The sequence below is a fragment of the Cajanus cajan genome, chromosome 1, assembly GCF_000230855.2.
Source record: "Cajanus cajan strain Asha chromosome 1, NIPB_CcT2T_4, whole genome shotgun sequence".
Classification (NCBI taxonomy): domain Eukaryota; kingdom Viridiplantae; phylum Streptophyta; class Magnoliopsida; order Fabales; family Fabaceae; genus Cajanus; species Cajanus cajan.
In genome coordinates, this window is record NC_138517.1 from 36,344,297 (window position 1) to 36,362,269 (window position 17,973).

At 27.9% G+C, this 17,973-nt stretch overlaps 1 protein-coding gene across 1 annotated transcript; it reads right to left on the bottom strand.

Annotated features, from left to right (window-relative positions):
• Positions 1-489: 489 nt before the first annotated feature.
• LOC145954421 (uncharacterized) lies at positions 490-2,815 on the bottom strand. The gene is made up of 3 exons (XM_083068549.1): positions 2,168-2,815; positions 1,536-1,685; positions 490-1,323 (listed from the first exon to the last, which is right to left on the bottom strand). The coding sequence occupies exons 1-3, from the start codon at positions 2,813-2,815 to the stop codon at positions 490-492; spliced, it is 1,632 nt and encodes a 543-aa protein (XP_082924675.1).
• Positions 2,816-17,973: the final 15,158 nt, after the last annotated feature.

Sequence of the window (17,973 nt, forward strand, 5' to 3'; positions counted from 1 at the left end):
TTTTAGAAAGGAGATATTTTCTGTTTTCGGGATTAATACAATCAATGTCTCATTGATATCAGCAACTCTTGAAGGTTCAACTTCGATATCATGGATTAATTTGCACACTGCATTACCCATAATGTCCCATTGGGATTTAAAAAACACAGCTTGTATTCCATCAGGTCCGGGAGCCTTGAACCCACCCATGCACTTCACTGCATAATGAATCTCTTCATTACTGATGGGCACTTCCAGAGTGGAGAGCTCATCTTTATTTAGCCGCGGGAAAGCATTAGTCAAGTAGAAAGGTTCCAAATTCCCTTCATCAGTGAAGAGCGATTTATAAAAAGTAGTTACCATTCTTTCCAATTCGGCTGGTTTCTCCATCCAATCCCTATCTTCATTCATCAGCTTAACTACCTTATTACTTCTACGCCGAGCAATGGTAGCGTCGTGGAAATACCTAGTGTTTTTATCTCCCATGCGAAGCCACTAACACCGAGACTTCTAGAACCAAATGATTTCTTCTCTCTTAAGAATTTTATCTAATTCAGTCCATAATTCCATTTGCAATTTTTCAAGAAAACGGTTGGGGCTTTGAATTAATTTTGTAGTAATTCCATTCAAACGTCTAAGAAGTTTTCGTTTTGTGAAGAACACGTTCCCAAATGTGGACTTATTCCACTCTAGTAATGAATGTTTCATATGATTTATCCTTTGTTTCCATCCCTCGTTAGCATTCCACACGTTGAGGATAATGGTCGGAAATTCCTTGTGAGTTATCCATGCAGCCTCAAAGCGAAAAGGTCGACGGGAGATTTGGGCACTTTTATTTGCAGAAAAGCTAACGAGTATGGGAGCGTGGTCAAATTTTAAAGGATTCAAATGTGAAAGAGAAACATCCAAGAACTTGACACACCAATCATAAGACACCAAGGCCCTGTCCAATCGTTCAAATAGGTTTCCACGGCGCCATGTAAAAGGGGCCCTGTTGTAACCTATATCCATAAGGTTGCTTTGATTAATGCAGGATCTAAAAGCATGGTCCCCTCTAAAAAAGGTTTGGCTTATACTTCCCAATCTTTCATGCGGGTGTAGTACTGCATTAAAGTCACCCATCACCAGCCAGGCTCCATCGACTAAGCTCGCCAACCAAGATATATCCCTCCAAAGTGGAATACGGCCTTGCGGTGTGGGCTTGCATAAACCTAGGTGCAAAACCACGGGAGTATCACCTCCATTGATTTTGATGTGAATAAGATGTGCAGTATGCTCCAAAATGCCAATGGACCATCTGCTCGAATCCCACATGCACCATATCCCTCTTGTGTGACCTTGTGCCTACACCAGGAAACACTTGTCAAGTGAAATTTTACGAGCAACCTTACAAGCACGATCACCACTAATATGGGTTTCCATAAGACATAGGAGTCCAACGTTATACTCCCTAATGATATCATTCATCAAGGAAGGAAACCTTCTTCCCCCTACGCCCCTACAATTCCAACTTAAGCAATTCATTGGGAACTACCAGTGTTGGTGGGTTTTGAAACCCCAGGGCTTCCATCATGCTCTGCTTCCAAAGAAGGTTGACTAGTAGGAATACTAGGTTTACTCCTTAGCATCGGGTCGAAATGCCTCTGTAATGCCTCCGCATAGATTTGAGTTTCATCATTAGGTAGAGACACTCTAGAAGCCATACCCTATAACAATAGCTCAGGTTTAACTTTGTTCGTCATTAATCGTAAGCCTTCGAAAACTCTGCTGGAGTTCTCTTGTTGATGCAGTATTGTACCCGTAGGTGTATCTTTAAGGATGTTGTTGACTGTCTTGAGAGGGGCGTTAGATCGTTCTTTGAATTGGCCCTTTTTGAATTTCACCAGAATAATAATATTGTGTCCCACACCGCCTCGATAAGATTGCTTATTTTTTCCTGCTTGAGGGTTGCGAACTCAGGGTTCAATCCTGATGGGTAATGGTTTATGATTTTGCATTGAAATTTGCATGGCTTGCATAGTGCCAGGGATAATGCATTCATTAGGGGAGAGAGAAACTTCATGCTGATGTGGCTCTGATATTTGTTTTGGTGAGTGTGTAATACACCCACCCACTACATCCGGCATAACAGGATAAATCACTTCCACCGATCTAGGCGCAACATTCTTATTTGTGTCCTTTAATTTACTTCAGGCACGATATGCGGTGGGGATAAACCACCCTTGATTAATGGAGCAGATCGAAACATGCTAGATTTCTTTCCCCGTTTAACTAACATCCAGGGTCCATAAAGATTGTCAGTATCTTGTTCAGATTGCTTGGTAACCACCAAATTTTCTTGTTCGGATATGGACTTGAGCGTAGCTTTGGGTTGCGTTTCTTTTGAATTTACAATGAGCTCACCCATATCCGCCACCATGCTTCCTGCATCTTTCTTGACCGCCTCACTAGTCGTAGGCTTTAGTGCACCTGTCACAATGTCACACTGATCTTGTTTATGCCCATACTTGCCACAATTGAAGCAGACCAAGTGAAGGCCCTCATACTCTAATTTTATAATGTGCCCCATAACATTAATCATGGAAACCAGCCTCCTATTGAGATTAACTTCAACGCATATTCTAGCGAACTTGCCCCGTGAATGGATGGATGTTAATTTGTCAACCTTCAGCATTGTTCCCAACTTACTTCCCACCCTCCAAAGAAAGCGATCATTATAAAGTTCAATGGTTAACCCAGGAATCCTAATCCAAGTTGTAACCTTTCTGGTTTGAGTTGTTGTCAGAGTGAAGAAGGGTCTCCACCGTTGGACTAGGATGTAATGATCAGCGATCATCTAGGGGCCATCATACACTGCGTGCCTGTAGTCCTCCTCCTCCGTAAATTAAACTAGATAAAAGTCTTTAGGCATGTCAATCATATGCAATGAGCCTCACTTTATCCAATCCCTATTCACCTTGTTCTCCAAAGCCTTGAATGAAACACGTTTACCCAAGACATGGATAATGAGAGCCCTCTTCCAAGGTGAGCACCAATCTTCAAATTCCTCTTGACTGACATTAATGGTGGGACAAGGATCCAGTTCTGTGTCGTCTGTCATAGCCTAATCATTCTCCTCTACCATCGGATCACTGTAGTCGTCCATCTCCTTCAAAAGAGTGTTAAAATCATTGAAGATTTTACCCTCGTCTGACACCATCACGCTTTCAGCATAAGAAAGAACCTGTTTCTCTCTATTTGGAGGATGACCTTGTTTTTCCTCCGGGACGGAGCCACAGTCTCGCCTTCCTTCGTTTTGACCTTCTTCGTGCAACGTTGCTTCGCATTCTCTTCCTCTCCTTCTGAGCCCATCTATGTATGTAGATAATATATATATATATATATATATATATATATATATATATATATATATATATATATATATATATATATATCATCAAGATCAATGAATATAGTTAAATTAATTATTTGTAATTAATAATCTTTTAATTTGAAAATTTATTCCAAAAATACTCATAAAATAAATAGTGAAAGTAATATTTATATTTAATTACAATACTCAAAAATAAAAAAAATAAAATATATATATATATATATATATATATATATATATATATATAACTAATAAACATAATATATAGTGTTAGTGGTAAACTAAATATATTCACTTTTATTGAAAATAAGTAAATGACTCATTAATAGAGTCATAATAAATTAAGGATATAAAAATAAATTATTAATAATATACTTAAAATTAATTTATGTAACGTGGCTAGCTAATTACTATACCGTCACCCTTCATTAAGTTATGAGATTATATATGAAAATGTGTATCAATAATTTTTTTTATAATTGAATGAAATTTTCTTATACTTTATTGTAGTTATTTTTAAATATTTAATTAATTGAATAATAATATTTTTGCAACGAATATTTTTTAAAATATTGAAATTAAAAATAAACTATTTATAAATTTTCCATAATAGTTGTGTATTTAAATATTGAAATTAACTGTACACTATTTATAAAATTCTTCAACTCACAAGTCACGACAAATATATATATATATATATATATATATATATATATATATATATATATATTATTTCCTATAAATATTCCTTTTAAGAGTTCGAAATATAGTTAAATACAAAGGATCAATTTGGAGGGAGTTATGAGTTTATGATTTTTTCTTTTTTTAAATGTAATTTTTAAAATAAAATTCATTTGATTAGAATAAACCTAAAATGATTTTTAACCAAAGACACTCTTAATCTTGTTATCATCACTCTTAGGAGTTTGTATTGGATTAAGATTTTAAAGGAATTTTTTAATTGAAAAATGTCTTGTGAATTTTAAAAGACTTTGCAAGATTTTCATGATTTTAAAGACTTTGTAGGGTTTCACAAGACTTTAAATCAAGATTTTAATGGATTCTGCAAGACTTTTAAGTTAGGATTTTAATGGATTCTGTAGGATTTTGTGAACTTTACAGAATTTTGTAGATTTTTTATATACAATAAGAGTTCAAGATTTTTTTTTCATACATTTAAATTTAAGAAGAGTCAAAGACAAAATTAATACAAAAAAATAAAAATGTCTAGATAAATAATAATAATAATTCTCCATAGTATCATGTCCTTCTAAATAGCATTCACCCACATATTCATAGTTATACTAGTCTTCCAAGTATTAGCATCTTTTCACTTTTGCTCCTAGGTTTTAATAATAGGCTCAAAATTATGATTTTCATTAACCGATAATGTTGAAGATGAAGGTTCGTCCACCACTCTAATTGAAAATTCATATGACATTCTTTACGAAGAAAGTTATGTAGTGTTTCACATATTAAAAATTATTCTAAACAACATTTCAAATTTTCTATAATTTGTGATTTAAAATATTTTATTTATGAATTTATAAATGATTAAAAAAATAGTGGGACAGTTAGCCTACTCTGTTATAACTAAATGTCCCTACATTTTATATTGGTATTTGAGTGAAAGTTAGTCTTTCATACACTTTTATTCATTTAAAATATCTTAGAAATTTAAAAACATCAACTAGGACAAAAAAAAAGTATCTGAAATTTGTTATAGATACAAAATAAATTTTAATTTTTTTAATTGTTTTTAATTATTCACTCGTGAAGAAATATTTTTAGTATTAAATTCTAAGATATTGCAATGTCTTATGTTAATTTTCTTTTTTAAAATATAAAAAATCATAATTTCATAATATAAAAATTAAAAAAAGATAAAATTCATAGTAAAAAAAGAAATAAAATAATTGTTGAGTTATAAAAGGGAAATGATAATAGTAATAAATTCAAGGGAGGGAGAGAGATCGCAGATTTTGTACTGAGAGGGTTCTTCCCTCAGCTAAGATCAATTCTTATTTCATTCTACTCACAGAAATCATAGCTCAAATTCATCTTATATATATATATATATATATATATATATATATATTCTAATAAATCTAAATTGATTACAAGGTCTTGAAAATCTGCAATTGATTATAGAGATCATGATATTAATTTTAGTTGTCACCTTTTCCTTTTCTTGACGCGTGTTATAAAAAAAATTACTACTTAAAAGTTAAAATTTCAAGCGTTTTCTGTGTTATATATCAGAGGAACAAACTCAACTAAATGGAGCAAAATAAAGAAAGTCAATTAAAAAGAACATAGAGAAAAATAGAGCAAGTCAATGATATTATTATTTACGTATAGGAGTTTTACCAAATAGGAGAATGAAATGGGAACAGAAGTACAATATTATTAGCAGAGAAAAAAAAATGGAGAAGACATGAACATAGAAAAAAAGATGAAAAACTCACTTGGAAATTCTTGAAGCACTTAAAGTCACTTCAAACAATCCTCCAAAATTTTATGAGTTTGGATGTGATTGTTTTATGAATTTGGTATTTATAGATACTACTAAAAAGTCCTTCAAAATCTCTCTAATACAACAATCCTTTAAAATTCTTATATTTTTGAATATCAATGGATTATTTTTAAGTTGTAAAAAATCTCAAATGAATACCAATGAATTTTAAATAACTCTTTAAAAAATCTTGAAAATCCATATTGAATACCACTGGATTGTTTTTAAGTGACATAAAATTTTGATTGAATACCAACGGACTTTTTTACTCAAAAAAAATCTTTTAAAATCCTATGAAATCCTAAACCAATACACCCCCTTAGTCTTATTATCACTACTATTACATTGTAGCTATTATTATTTACATTGACACAAGTATAAAAAGATTGTCAATGCTATTCCTACTATCCAAACACACTCATTAAATTAATTTTAATAAGAAACTTCAAAAGAAAGATTAATTGAAAATTCCAAAAAAATAAAAATAAAACTAAAATCTAGTTGTAATTTTAACTATTTTAAAAATTAAAATTAAAACTCATACTTTAAGAGTATGTTTGAAAAAATTGTAAAAATTAAATTATTTCGATAATGGATTATGATGGCAAGCACGGATCTACATTGTGTATAATGGGGCACTTGTTCCCACTACCATTTGATACATATATTTTTTTATTCAAAAAATAATATATTTTAAAAAATAATAATTATATTCTAATAAAATAAATATATATGTTTAAATTATCATATGTATAAAATGTAAATTTTCAAGAGATGTTCATTTATTTGATGTTTGTCATCAAACTTTTGAAGGAGATTAATTCTCTTATGTGATAAAAAATATTCTTTAGTAATGAATCAATTTTTTAAAATTTTTAATTATAATATATATATATATATATTTTTTAATAGTCACATATATAATATAATATCTTTAAAAAATCATTTTTTTGATAAAATAAAATTTGCAACATGTATGTTTACCTTTTTTGTTTTCTATTTATTATATACGTTGATTAAAAAAATCAAAATAGTAAGATTATATACGTTGATTAAAAAATCAAAATAGGAAAGATCAAAAGATTTATGTTTTATTTAAAAATTTTGTTATAAAATATATTTTAAAATAAATTATTATCTAAAAATATATATTAGATATTAAAAATATATTTATATCATAAATAAATTAAACTTGATTTTTTATAAAATTTAACTTATTTATTTTTATGTTTTTATTAGTGTTAAATTATTATAAAGTAGGTCTTTAGGATTGTAGTTGTAATCAAATATTTAAAAAATATTTATGGCAAATAAATAAGTCATACTTAGGATATATATTTTTTAAAAAAGTTAGGTTCAAATCTATTAAATTATAATATATATTCTCATCTTTAATTGTAATCCTAGATATAAAAGCTTGTAAAAAATAATTATGATATCGTTTTATATTTTTAAAATTTATACATAAAATTTTTAATACTACAAATATATGAATAAATATTGCTCTCACTATCTAAAGTTTTTGAATCCGTCACTGATGATGTGAATGAAATTTTTTTTTTTGTTTATATAGGTTAACTTGCTAAAAAATGATTGTTTAAATTTTTTTAATATGTTATAAATTCATATTTGGATAAAAAAAAAAAAAGAAACCAACTTTTATGTAGGAAGTTAGTTGTATAAAAAAAAAGTCGTCAAAAAATAAACATAAAATAAACACAGCCTTCAAATTATCAAATTAAAGAAAATAAATTTTTAAAAAAAGTTGCTTACAAAATTAAACTATTTTCTGAACAACTAACTTTTTTTCTTACAAACAACATTTTTTAAAATCAAAATTTGAAATCATGTATAAAAATTTTCCTAGACATGCTCTAAATGGGTCATAATAAGTTGTTTATTGTGCTTTTATTTCTTGATATTATTTTTTTAATTACAAATATGTCACCTTAATTTTAATTGATTCTGTTGTTTGAAAATATTTTGATTAAAAAAATTGAAGAAAAAAAGTTATTATTATTATTATTTTATGTTTTTAATACAAATATTTGAAAACAAGAAACACATGGAAGTTTATCTGCTTAATTATGGACCCAGTCCACTGCATGTCTCCATCGTTATCAAGAAAGAAAAATATGAAGTGGGCCCACCATGGGGACACACTTTACTTTGGTCAAATGAAAGCAAACCCTATTGGTTGCCGCCAAGTTTGGTTGGTATAGGCATTCAAGTTCAAAGCAACCAAGTCAAATGCTGCAACTTGCAATGAACATTACATTATGCATCACATGTTAATTTTTTATTTTGGTAAAGACATGTGAATTTTTATGGATCAAGAGCTTGTGTAATTTATGTAACTATTTTTTGTTGCCAAAACTAATCATAAGGGTCACTGAACTTCTCTCTTCCTTCAGTTGGAAGGCATGGGAATGAACCCGAAACACATGCAATGAATGCACTTATATTTTTCTGACTCTCTTCAACTAGTTTTCTTTTTTAATATGATTTTCTATATTCAGTTTTCATGATGGCTTCTTGAGTTTTTAGGAGTGTAATTATAGACTGGCAAGTAAGGCTAAATTAAGTATTTAAGACATTTTTGTAGTAATTTAGAAGTTTAGAATTACTTTAAAATACTTGTACATAGCATAATTTAAAAGGTTGAATTCCACTTATAATATTCTATTTCCATCGAAATGTATTTTTTATTTTTATTTTTTATATATATTTTAAAATAAAGTCATTTAATATCTCTAATTTTAAAATTTTAAAATTTTAATTCTTTCATTAAATTTGAATATACTAATCATTAAAGTATAAATAAAAAACTAAAAAATATATAAATAAATTTTTTATTAATAAAATAAATATTAATTACTTGTAAAAATATTTATAAATAAAGATATTTTATATAATTTTTAATTTTAATTTTATATGTCACGTTACTAAATATCATAAGATTACTAAATAATATCAAAATTTAACAATCAATAAATATTATATTAATTATAAAACTAAAATTTTATAATTTTAAAAATAAGAGAACTAAATACATCAATTTTAAAATAAGAAAATTAAAATTACAAATCATAATAAATAAATAAATGAAAAGTGTAATTTAGTTAATTTAAAATTATTAGAATCAGTCTAGACTAAGGATAGGAGGTGGTATATATAGTAACTAAATTTGAACCCTTTCACTCAAATCCCCTTATATTCATTTTTCACTAAAAAAAAGTAATACTGTAATTAACATTGTATGTATTGGGTTCGAGTATATACAACTACTTTGAAGATGAGACAAATTTAATACCATTATTCCTTGAAGATTAAGCTACGAATGATTCTAGATGAATAATTTATTTTCTAGTGTTTGCATGAAATGATCCGTGATACTACTTTTGATAATTGCTAACTATAAATTTCCGAACAAAGTATGGCAATCTCAAATTGTTTATCATGGTCAGATTCGGACCTTGAAAGTTCATTTAAAACTAAATGGACTTTTATAATTTCATATCTACTTCTAATTGAATAAGCCGTCGATTCTATTGGATAATTCTAAACAGTTTGGGCCAAAATCTAAGTGCATTTTTTTTTTTTTGTGTTTCACAATTTTAAACTTTTAAAATTCAAATGGGTCATGATTTCAGAACGGGGATACCAAGTAATATGGGCGCAATTTTTTCACTTTCTTTTTATTTTTTATTTTTGTTAAATGAACTTCTAATGATTAATAATATATTTGTGTTTTGGATTTTTTTTTTTGGAGCATACCAAGTCTGTTATGATATTATTTTGAAGTAAGAGTTGTCGTATTTGCAGATATTTAAAAGATATTTTACAATTTATAATATTCTAATTAAAATTTGTAAAAAAAAAAAAAAAGTTACGGATGAATATAACATATTATTTGGCATTTCAAGATTGAATGAGTAAGTAAACTAATAATAGAAAGTAGGAGTAATATATTGTAAGGATCTTAATTTAATAATTGAGTCCTTAGTTTATCAAATTGTAGTTCTTATATTAAGTTTAAGAATTCGTTCAACAAATGACTCTAAATGTATTCTTAACTTTTAGAATCGTTAGATAATTTGATTCAAATTAAATTTAGAAAATATTTTTCAATCAAAAACTGAATCACAAATCAAAAGGTGAGTGATCAATTTACCTCAAACATTAAGTGCATAATTAAATAACTAGTACTGAATAATGAAGTATCATATATATAAATCAAAATGATTACATAAGAATTTGATAAATTACATTCAATCCCAACAAAGACGAAGATTAGTTACTCATGGTAGTGAGAGCAACCTTCATGTACAATGAAAGCTTAAAAAGGAAATATTGAACTCAAGATCCTTGTCCCCAGGTGGTTTTGAAGGTTTTGAAGCTTTCCTCTTTCTTTAGTGCTCTGTTCTATTTGATGCTCATTTTCTCTCTATAATCATTTATATGTCCAAGAAAATAAAACAGAATATCTTGTAAGTGGAAAATTTGTTCAGCCTTTTCCAAATGACTAAGCGAATTTTAGAATTCTTAATGATGAAGAAAACTCTATCTGTTGAGCCACATTTGGTCCCACTAAGTCTTTTCTAGATCAAAGTTTTCTTGCTCCTTTGGACCAAATCTGCTCAACCCTTTCCAAATGTTTGAGTGGATTTTTTTGATGTACTCCTTTACTCTCTGTCTGTGATCCACTAAGTGCATCCAAATTGGTTGAGCATTTTTATAAATTTTGGAAGCCTTGGGACTCAAATCTACATGAAAAATAAGAGTTCATTAGTCCAAAATCTATCCGCACTTCACAAACTAACCTATATACACATATTTTTTATTCTTACAATATTTTAAGGATTAAGATTATATTTTCTTTTAAAATTAATTAAATAAGTATCACAAGAGTTAAATTTGTTAAGTAAAATTGACATTTATCAATTTTTCTCATTTTTTTAATTTATTTTTTAAATACCCTTTTCTGAAAAGTATTTTCAAAATAAAAAAGTATACTTCTACAAAATATTTTTCATAAGTTACTTCTAAAAAATACAGAAACAAAAAATATACTTTTAAAAAGTTATTTTCAAAAGAGAAATAAATTTACTCTTTTAAAAAGTAATATATATATATATATATATATATATATATATATACTGGCTTCCAAGCATTCATCCCAAACTAGAAAAGTAAAAAACAATTTCTAAAAGTACTATTTTGAAGAGTAAAAACAAACTTTTGGAAAGTATTTTCTAAAAAAGTAAAAGAGTCTATTTGTTTAAAGCTTTTTCTTCTAAAATTTCTTCATTTTGATAAAAATAAACACTTTTTATGAATTTTTTTTATGTGTTTGTCTAAACTTTTTTTTTTTTAACAAGTAGTCTTCTATTGTTTGTTTTTAAAGAAAAAACTCCTATTTACTTTTTAAAGAATTGCTTTTTTTAAAAGTACTTATTTAAAAACACTTATTTTATAAATTTAAACAAACAAACCCAAAATATTTATCTTTTGAATAGTATTTTTTATAAGTATATTTTAAGAACTAAATAACACAATTTCATAATAATAATAACAACAATAATAATAATAACATATTATTTTTAATAAATAATTCATTTTAAAATTAATAGGTCATATATTTGAAAATTTTGTCGTTAAAAAATTCACAATTGTGTATTCAACATATATAATATTTAAGATAAGGTAAAAAAAATTAAGTTTTAAAAAATGTTGAAGTTAAGAGCTTAATATAACAGGGTTTAAAAAATAACAACGATGAGTCAAAGAGTGTCTTGATTGTTTAGGAGAAAAAATCAAGAAATAAAACTAAAAAAGAATGGAGGTATATGAAGAGTGATTAGAAAGTGATAAAGTAACAAAAGAAAAAGAGTAGAACAAGAGAAATTAAATCAAGAAAATATATTTTGAAAATAAAACATTATAAAAAGAAATAAATTAAAAAAATAGAGAAGAAGAGTATCTATATAAAAGGAGAGGAGAAATATGTATAACATTTACCTTTTTATTTTTTTTCTAAGACGAAACTAGTTTGGGTCCACATATTTTCTTATTTAAGTCAACATTGACAATATAACTTACTTTTTTTTGTACACGAAAGAATCAAATTCAAAATATTATGGAAAAGGTAAATAGTTAAATATAATTATACAAGTATATAACAATAAATATTTTATGTAAAAATACAATGAATATATAATTATCATTAAGCAATACCATGCTACCCTTATGACTTTGTGAATATATTTTATGTTTAATACATATTCCAATTTTAAATATAATTAATATATTAAAAAAAATATTTTTATATATAATTAATTATAAATTTTAATTATATATAATGAATTTCTCTATGCATTATAATAAAATACTAGTTTTATAATAGTTGAATGATTTTCCTTTTTAACAATATATTAGTAATCCAAGGATTTGATGTTTGAAATTTTGGCGTGATTCACGTTGGCGGCAAGAAACGGTGATTTGGCGGCAAAAAACAGTGCTTTGGTAAACTGAAAAAGGTCGTCCTTTCACGCGGTGCGGTACCAAATAACGGCGTTAGAATGACTTAACAGAAGCATTCCTTAACACAAAAGTGGGCACCGTCACCGTTCACCGTTCACCATTGCATTATTTTATTGTAGAAAATGGGAGAAAACTAAAACATCCAATGTTTCATTCCATGTTTTCAATATGTTTAAATTTAACACGTTTTTGATTCTTCTGTGGACCGTTACATATATTAATATTTTAATTCAATGTAAAAATATTATTTAAATTTTTTTCTTTTCTTTTTCCAATCTGCCCTCTGTCACTTTGCTTTTTACAGTTTTTTTTTTTGAAGCATGCTTTTTACAGTTAGAGATTACAAATCAATACATCATATAACTTTTTAAATTATATATAAAAAATATGTTTTAAAAATTAAATAATATTTTTAAATATATTTTTTTATAACATTATATTTTTATATAATCTTTAAAATTCTCAAGACATTTTTATATGTTAAAATAATATTTTAAAATTTCAATTCAATAAATATCTTATATTATAATTTAATAATTTTTTCTTAAAAAATAGATAAATCATTAAAAATTATTTATAAATTTAACATGTCTGGGTCTTATAATTATGGGTTTCTCATTTTGTATGATAAGATCTCTTGGAAAGGTATCCATCGTTGCCCAATAATGTACTTTATCATTTTTTGACCTACATCTGGACTCCACATTTTAAGAAGAGAAAAAAAAAAAGAAGAATTAAACTGGTAATTGATTCTATAAGGTACTGAGTCCATGGGCTTACTAATGGATTGAACGGAACAACCCATATTACATAACATAAATTTTTTAAATAATACATATATATATATTAATTGTGTCATGTATTAAACATACAACTAGTGGCAAAATAATGAGGGTATGTTTGTATTAACGATAAAATTCATCCAAACACATGTTGAAGTAAAAATAACGTATATTTCTTTTTCTATTTTCGTACTGTGAAAAGTGAAAATTTTTGTATGACATGATGCAAATAGTTTGTAAGAGTATATTTGATGTTTGCTTCGATGAGTCATTTGAACCAAAACATGTCGTTGTTCTTGCGTTAAATTCTAACTTGTTTAATATATATATGTTGAAAAAAAATAATTAAATAAATAATTTAACTTATCAAGAAAGTCAATATCAATAATATAATAAATAATTCAAAATTAAAATAGAATAATTAGTAATAAGTAATTAAGTATAAAGAGTAAATTAGAATAACAAATAATAAGATTATAATAATTTGGGGTAAAATTTGCAGAGTACTAGCTTTAGAGAAAAAATATTTTCACTATATTAATAATTTTGAATTTTATAATGTACTCTCTTCTCTTAAGATATATCAATTTGTTAAATCGTTCGAGTATAGTTAAGTCTTCAAATAAAAAAATATATCTCCAAAAATATATTTTAGTAGTATAAATAATTTTTAAAAGAGAGATAAGTGAACTGTTGTCTTTTTTCTTTTACTCACACACCTATATAGATGTAGCAACATGTGCATAGTTCCAAAAAAAATTATTCTAAAAAAAGCAAGGTGCAATATGAAATCAACAAATAACAATATGCAATAAGTTTATCCAAAAAGTTGCAACGTATCCTTTGGTCAAAATAAATTCAAGATTTTATTATTAAACCGTTAAAAAGAAATTAACAAAAAATAAAAAATAAATAAAAAAATAGGACTTGGTCAATTAACGGATGTACACATGTAAAAGGGGATAAAGTTGATTAATAAAAACTAAACAAATATAAATATATTTAAATATTAAATTATAATAATAATTTCTAAGATTCCCCCACTTATTTAAAATTTAAATATGGAAAATAATGAAATATGAAAAAAAATTAAAACATTTTTAATGGAGCATGATATATTATATTTTCAATATAAGGAACTTTCTAGGTTTGAGCCTTATACTTAGTGTATATGAATTTTTATATGAGAGAATATGGAGAAATGAATAATAAAAGTGTTCATTTGAGTTCTAATTAATGGAAAGTGTTACAGTCTTGCACAAATATTTATTTATTTCTATTTAGAGAATTATTGGTCTTATGTGATTCTGTTTAAATTTATGATTAGGAATATACATTTAATTTGTAAGAATGATGATGTGGGAGAGAGAACGAAATTAAAGAAAAGTGTCTGTAAGTTAGGTTGTGGAAAATTGGATTATTTCTGTTTGAGGAATTGGTAATCCCATTAGATTCTGTATGTGTTGATGATTAGAAATATATATTTGATTTGTAAGAATGATGATCTGGGAAAGAGAACGAAATTGTAGAAAAGTACCTGTGAGTTAGGTTTTGGAATAATTGGGGTTTTTATCGTTTATGTTGAGATTATATTAAATTGGTAATTCCATTGATTATTGTATTAATTTATGAATGTTATTGTTATATTACTTTACAAGAATTGATGATCTAGATGTGAATTGCTCGAAAGGTGTGTAAACCCTTATTTTGTTGGACTTATCTGTTGTGTAAGTGATATAGAATTGTGTATGTAATATGAAATTGAGATATGAGATGAGATGTTGTGTGGATATGATTATGATTGTGATTGTGGTTCCTCACATCAATGACCAGGGATGGCATGGCCCCTGGGTAAGTGATGCTACAGGGAGGGCGTGACCCTGGCATGGTGTGGGATGAGTGAGACAATTGACACGTATCACTTATGTCAAATATGGCAGCCTTGGCATAGGGTTAATTGCAAGAGATTGTGTGGATTGTGATGTGATTGTGGTTCCTCACATCAATGACCAGGGATGGCACGGCCCCTGGGTAAGTGATGCTACAGGGAGGGCGTGACCCTGGCGTGGTGTGGGATGAGTGAGGCAATTAACCCGTATCACTTATGTCAGTTGTGGCGTTGCCTTGACATAATGTTAATTGTAATAAGATTTGTGTGGATTGTGATGGATTGATGAAATTGTGGATTGAGATGTGATAAATGATTGTTAATTATGATATATATATATATATATATATATATATATATAAATGTTTGTGAATATTTCATGAATAATGATGAGACTATGTTGTGTTTTCCTTATGTGTTTTACATATAGATGTTTTCTTTTCTCACCGTACAATTTGTAGATGTTTTAGGTGAGGAAGATCTGGCTTTGAATGGCATCTAGAATGCCAACCGTTGATTTATGGGTATGCTCTGATATTGTGACATCGGGGCAGAAGATTTCTAGGGCATGAATTGTATTTGTAGATAGAGTTGAACCTATTATCTTGAAAACTTTTTGTAACCTTTTATATTTTATTTCCCAAGTTTCATTTTCAAAATATTTCGGATATTGAAGAATGTTTCTAAAGGTTTTTATGTGAACCTTTTACCAACATTGAAAAATTTATTCGTTAGTTCTATTATTACATTATATGTGTTGGGATAGTAAGGGTGTCACATTTAGTGGTATCAGAGCAGGTCGATCCAATCGGCCGTAAGTTATGAGTCTACTATGCTTATTTGGTAGATGAATGATGAAATAAATTATGGAACTGATTGATGTGCTAATGATGAACGACTATGTTTGTTGCTTATTTAGTTGTGTGTACTCTAACAATGTTTTCCTTTATGATGAAGATAATGATAATGATGATGATGTTTCCCTTGCGTTGTTAGTGTTGTGCTTGCACTTATATTGTTTTCTCATAGTTTGGCTGAAAGACATGATATAGCTTAGTTGATGCTATTCATGATTGCTTATTTGTTTTGATACTTCTTGCTTACGTAAGAAGTAGTGATTGAGTGGTATCGCTCGTGTTGCGAGCATATGTGCTAGTAGTAGTGGAAGAAGCCTTGTACTAGCCAACTAGAACTGTTAGAACCTTGGATGTGAGTGATACATTGATTTGTTGAGTGTATTAAGAGTTTACGATTAGTGGAGTTTCTGAAATCTATATTTGTAGCGGTTGAATCCGAGGTGGTTGTATGTTGAGAATTGAAGTTTTGGTATCCTTGATGAGAGATTGAAATGTTGGTAATTCCCTTGAGTGTTGGTGCTGGCATGTTAACCGTTTATGGTTTAGGTAGCATGTGAGTTTTATTTTTTAAGTCTGTTGTGCTAAATATGTGAGTTTTTTTGGTTTAGGATTGTAGTGGGAAGCTTGAATATGAAGTTGAGGTGTGAGTCTGGAAGGGTTGAGGTATTTTTGTGGCCTTAGATATATTGATATACTATTGCTGTTTGGTGTAGAGGATATTTTCGCTGCAGTTTTGTTGTCCCAGTATGAGTACCATATTGACAGATTTAGATTTTATTGTCTTCATAAAAGTTTTATCCTTGGACGTTATCTTTCCAATGGAACTAGAATCAGGTAAAACGGAGGTCTAGAACTCCAGTTATAGCTACTTTGGTGATCAAAGGTCTAGCTGTAAGCGCTGAATATATCTGCTGCGGTTTTTGAAATTTTTAGCTACGAAGATGATCTTTTTAGAATCTTATGTCTTCATAAGAGTTGTAGCTTATTCTCTTAGATTTCTTTTGAGATAGGTTTGAGATCATTTGGATGAGTAGAACTCTCTAGGTATCATTTTCTTTGATCGTTGTTGAAGGGATATGTATGGTGTCATGATATTTTTGAATTGTTAGGCAATGCAAGGATAAAAATTGATTTTGTCATGATTTTGAGATGTCATGTGGATTGAGAGGTTGTTTAAGGTTGTATGATGTTATGTGGTAAAGTTGGTTCACGTACATGCTATATGGAGTAAATGGTGATTGATTCGTACATGCTTAAGAATGATACATATCGATTGTTTGAAGTAGATATTCTAATATGATTTGATATGCATGTATGTTGATATGAGGATAGATGGCCTTATGGATCAACTAGTGGGCATTTAGTAAGGTTGACCTCAAGGTGTGATATCATCAAATTAGAGTTGAGAGTGAGGATTTATCCTAGACCGTTCTAGGCTAAATTATCTAAGTATGAATTTTGGTTGTATAAGAAAAGTTTTCTAGGTCCTGTATTTTAGTGGAGGTATAACGTAGATCTATCTAAGGTAGAAGATGTACTTAAGTAGGAGATACCAAAGTTAGTTAGTGAGGTTAAGACACTACAAGAAAACTTGTCTTTAGAGACAAAATTTTTAGTCTCTAAATTAACAAAATCAGTTACTAAATCAATAAGTGACTAAATTAGATGCCAATTATAGAAAGTAGCTAAACCACTGGTTGCTAATTTTAACTACCAATCTAAAGTCTGATTTAAAAACTAATTTAATGACCAATTCTTTTATGACCGATTTTGCGACTAATTTTATAATGACCAACTTAGTAACTTATTCTACAATGACCAATTTATTAACCAATTTTTAATGACCATCTCATTGACCAATTTTATAGCGACTGTTTTAATTACCAATATTATAGTAACCAATTTAGATACCAATTTTGATAACAACTAATTTAGTAACCTATTTTATAATGACTAACTTAGCAACTTATTTTGTAATAATCAACTTAGTGACTGAAATAATAACTGATTCTAAAATAACCATTTTAGTGATCAAA

Coding starts and splice junctions, on each gene's coding strand:
- LOC145954421 (XM_083068549.1), bottom strand. CDS start 2,815: ATGATCGCTGATCATTACATCCTAGTCCAACGGTGGAGACCCTTCTTC. Junction 1,686..2,167: donor CACCGCATATCGTGCCTGAA/GTAAATTAAAGG, acceptor CTATTGTTATAG/GGTATGGCTTCTAGAGTGTC. Junction 1,324..1,535: donor AGCATGATGGAAGCCCTGGG/GTTTCAAAACCC, acceptor TTCCTGGTGTAG/GCACAAGGTCACACAAGAGG.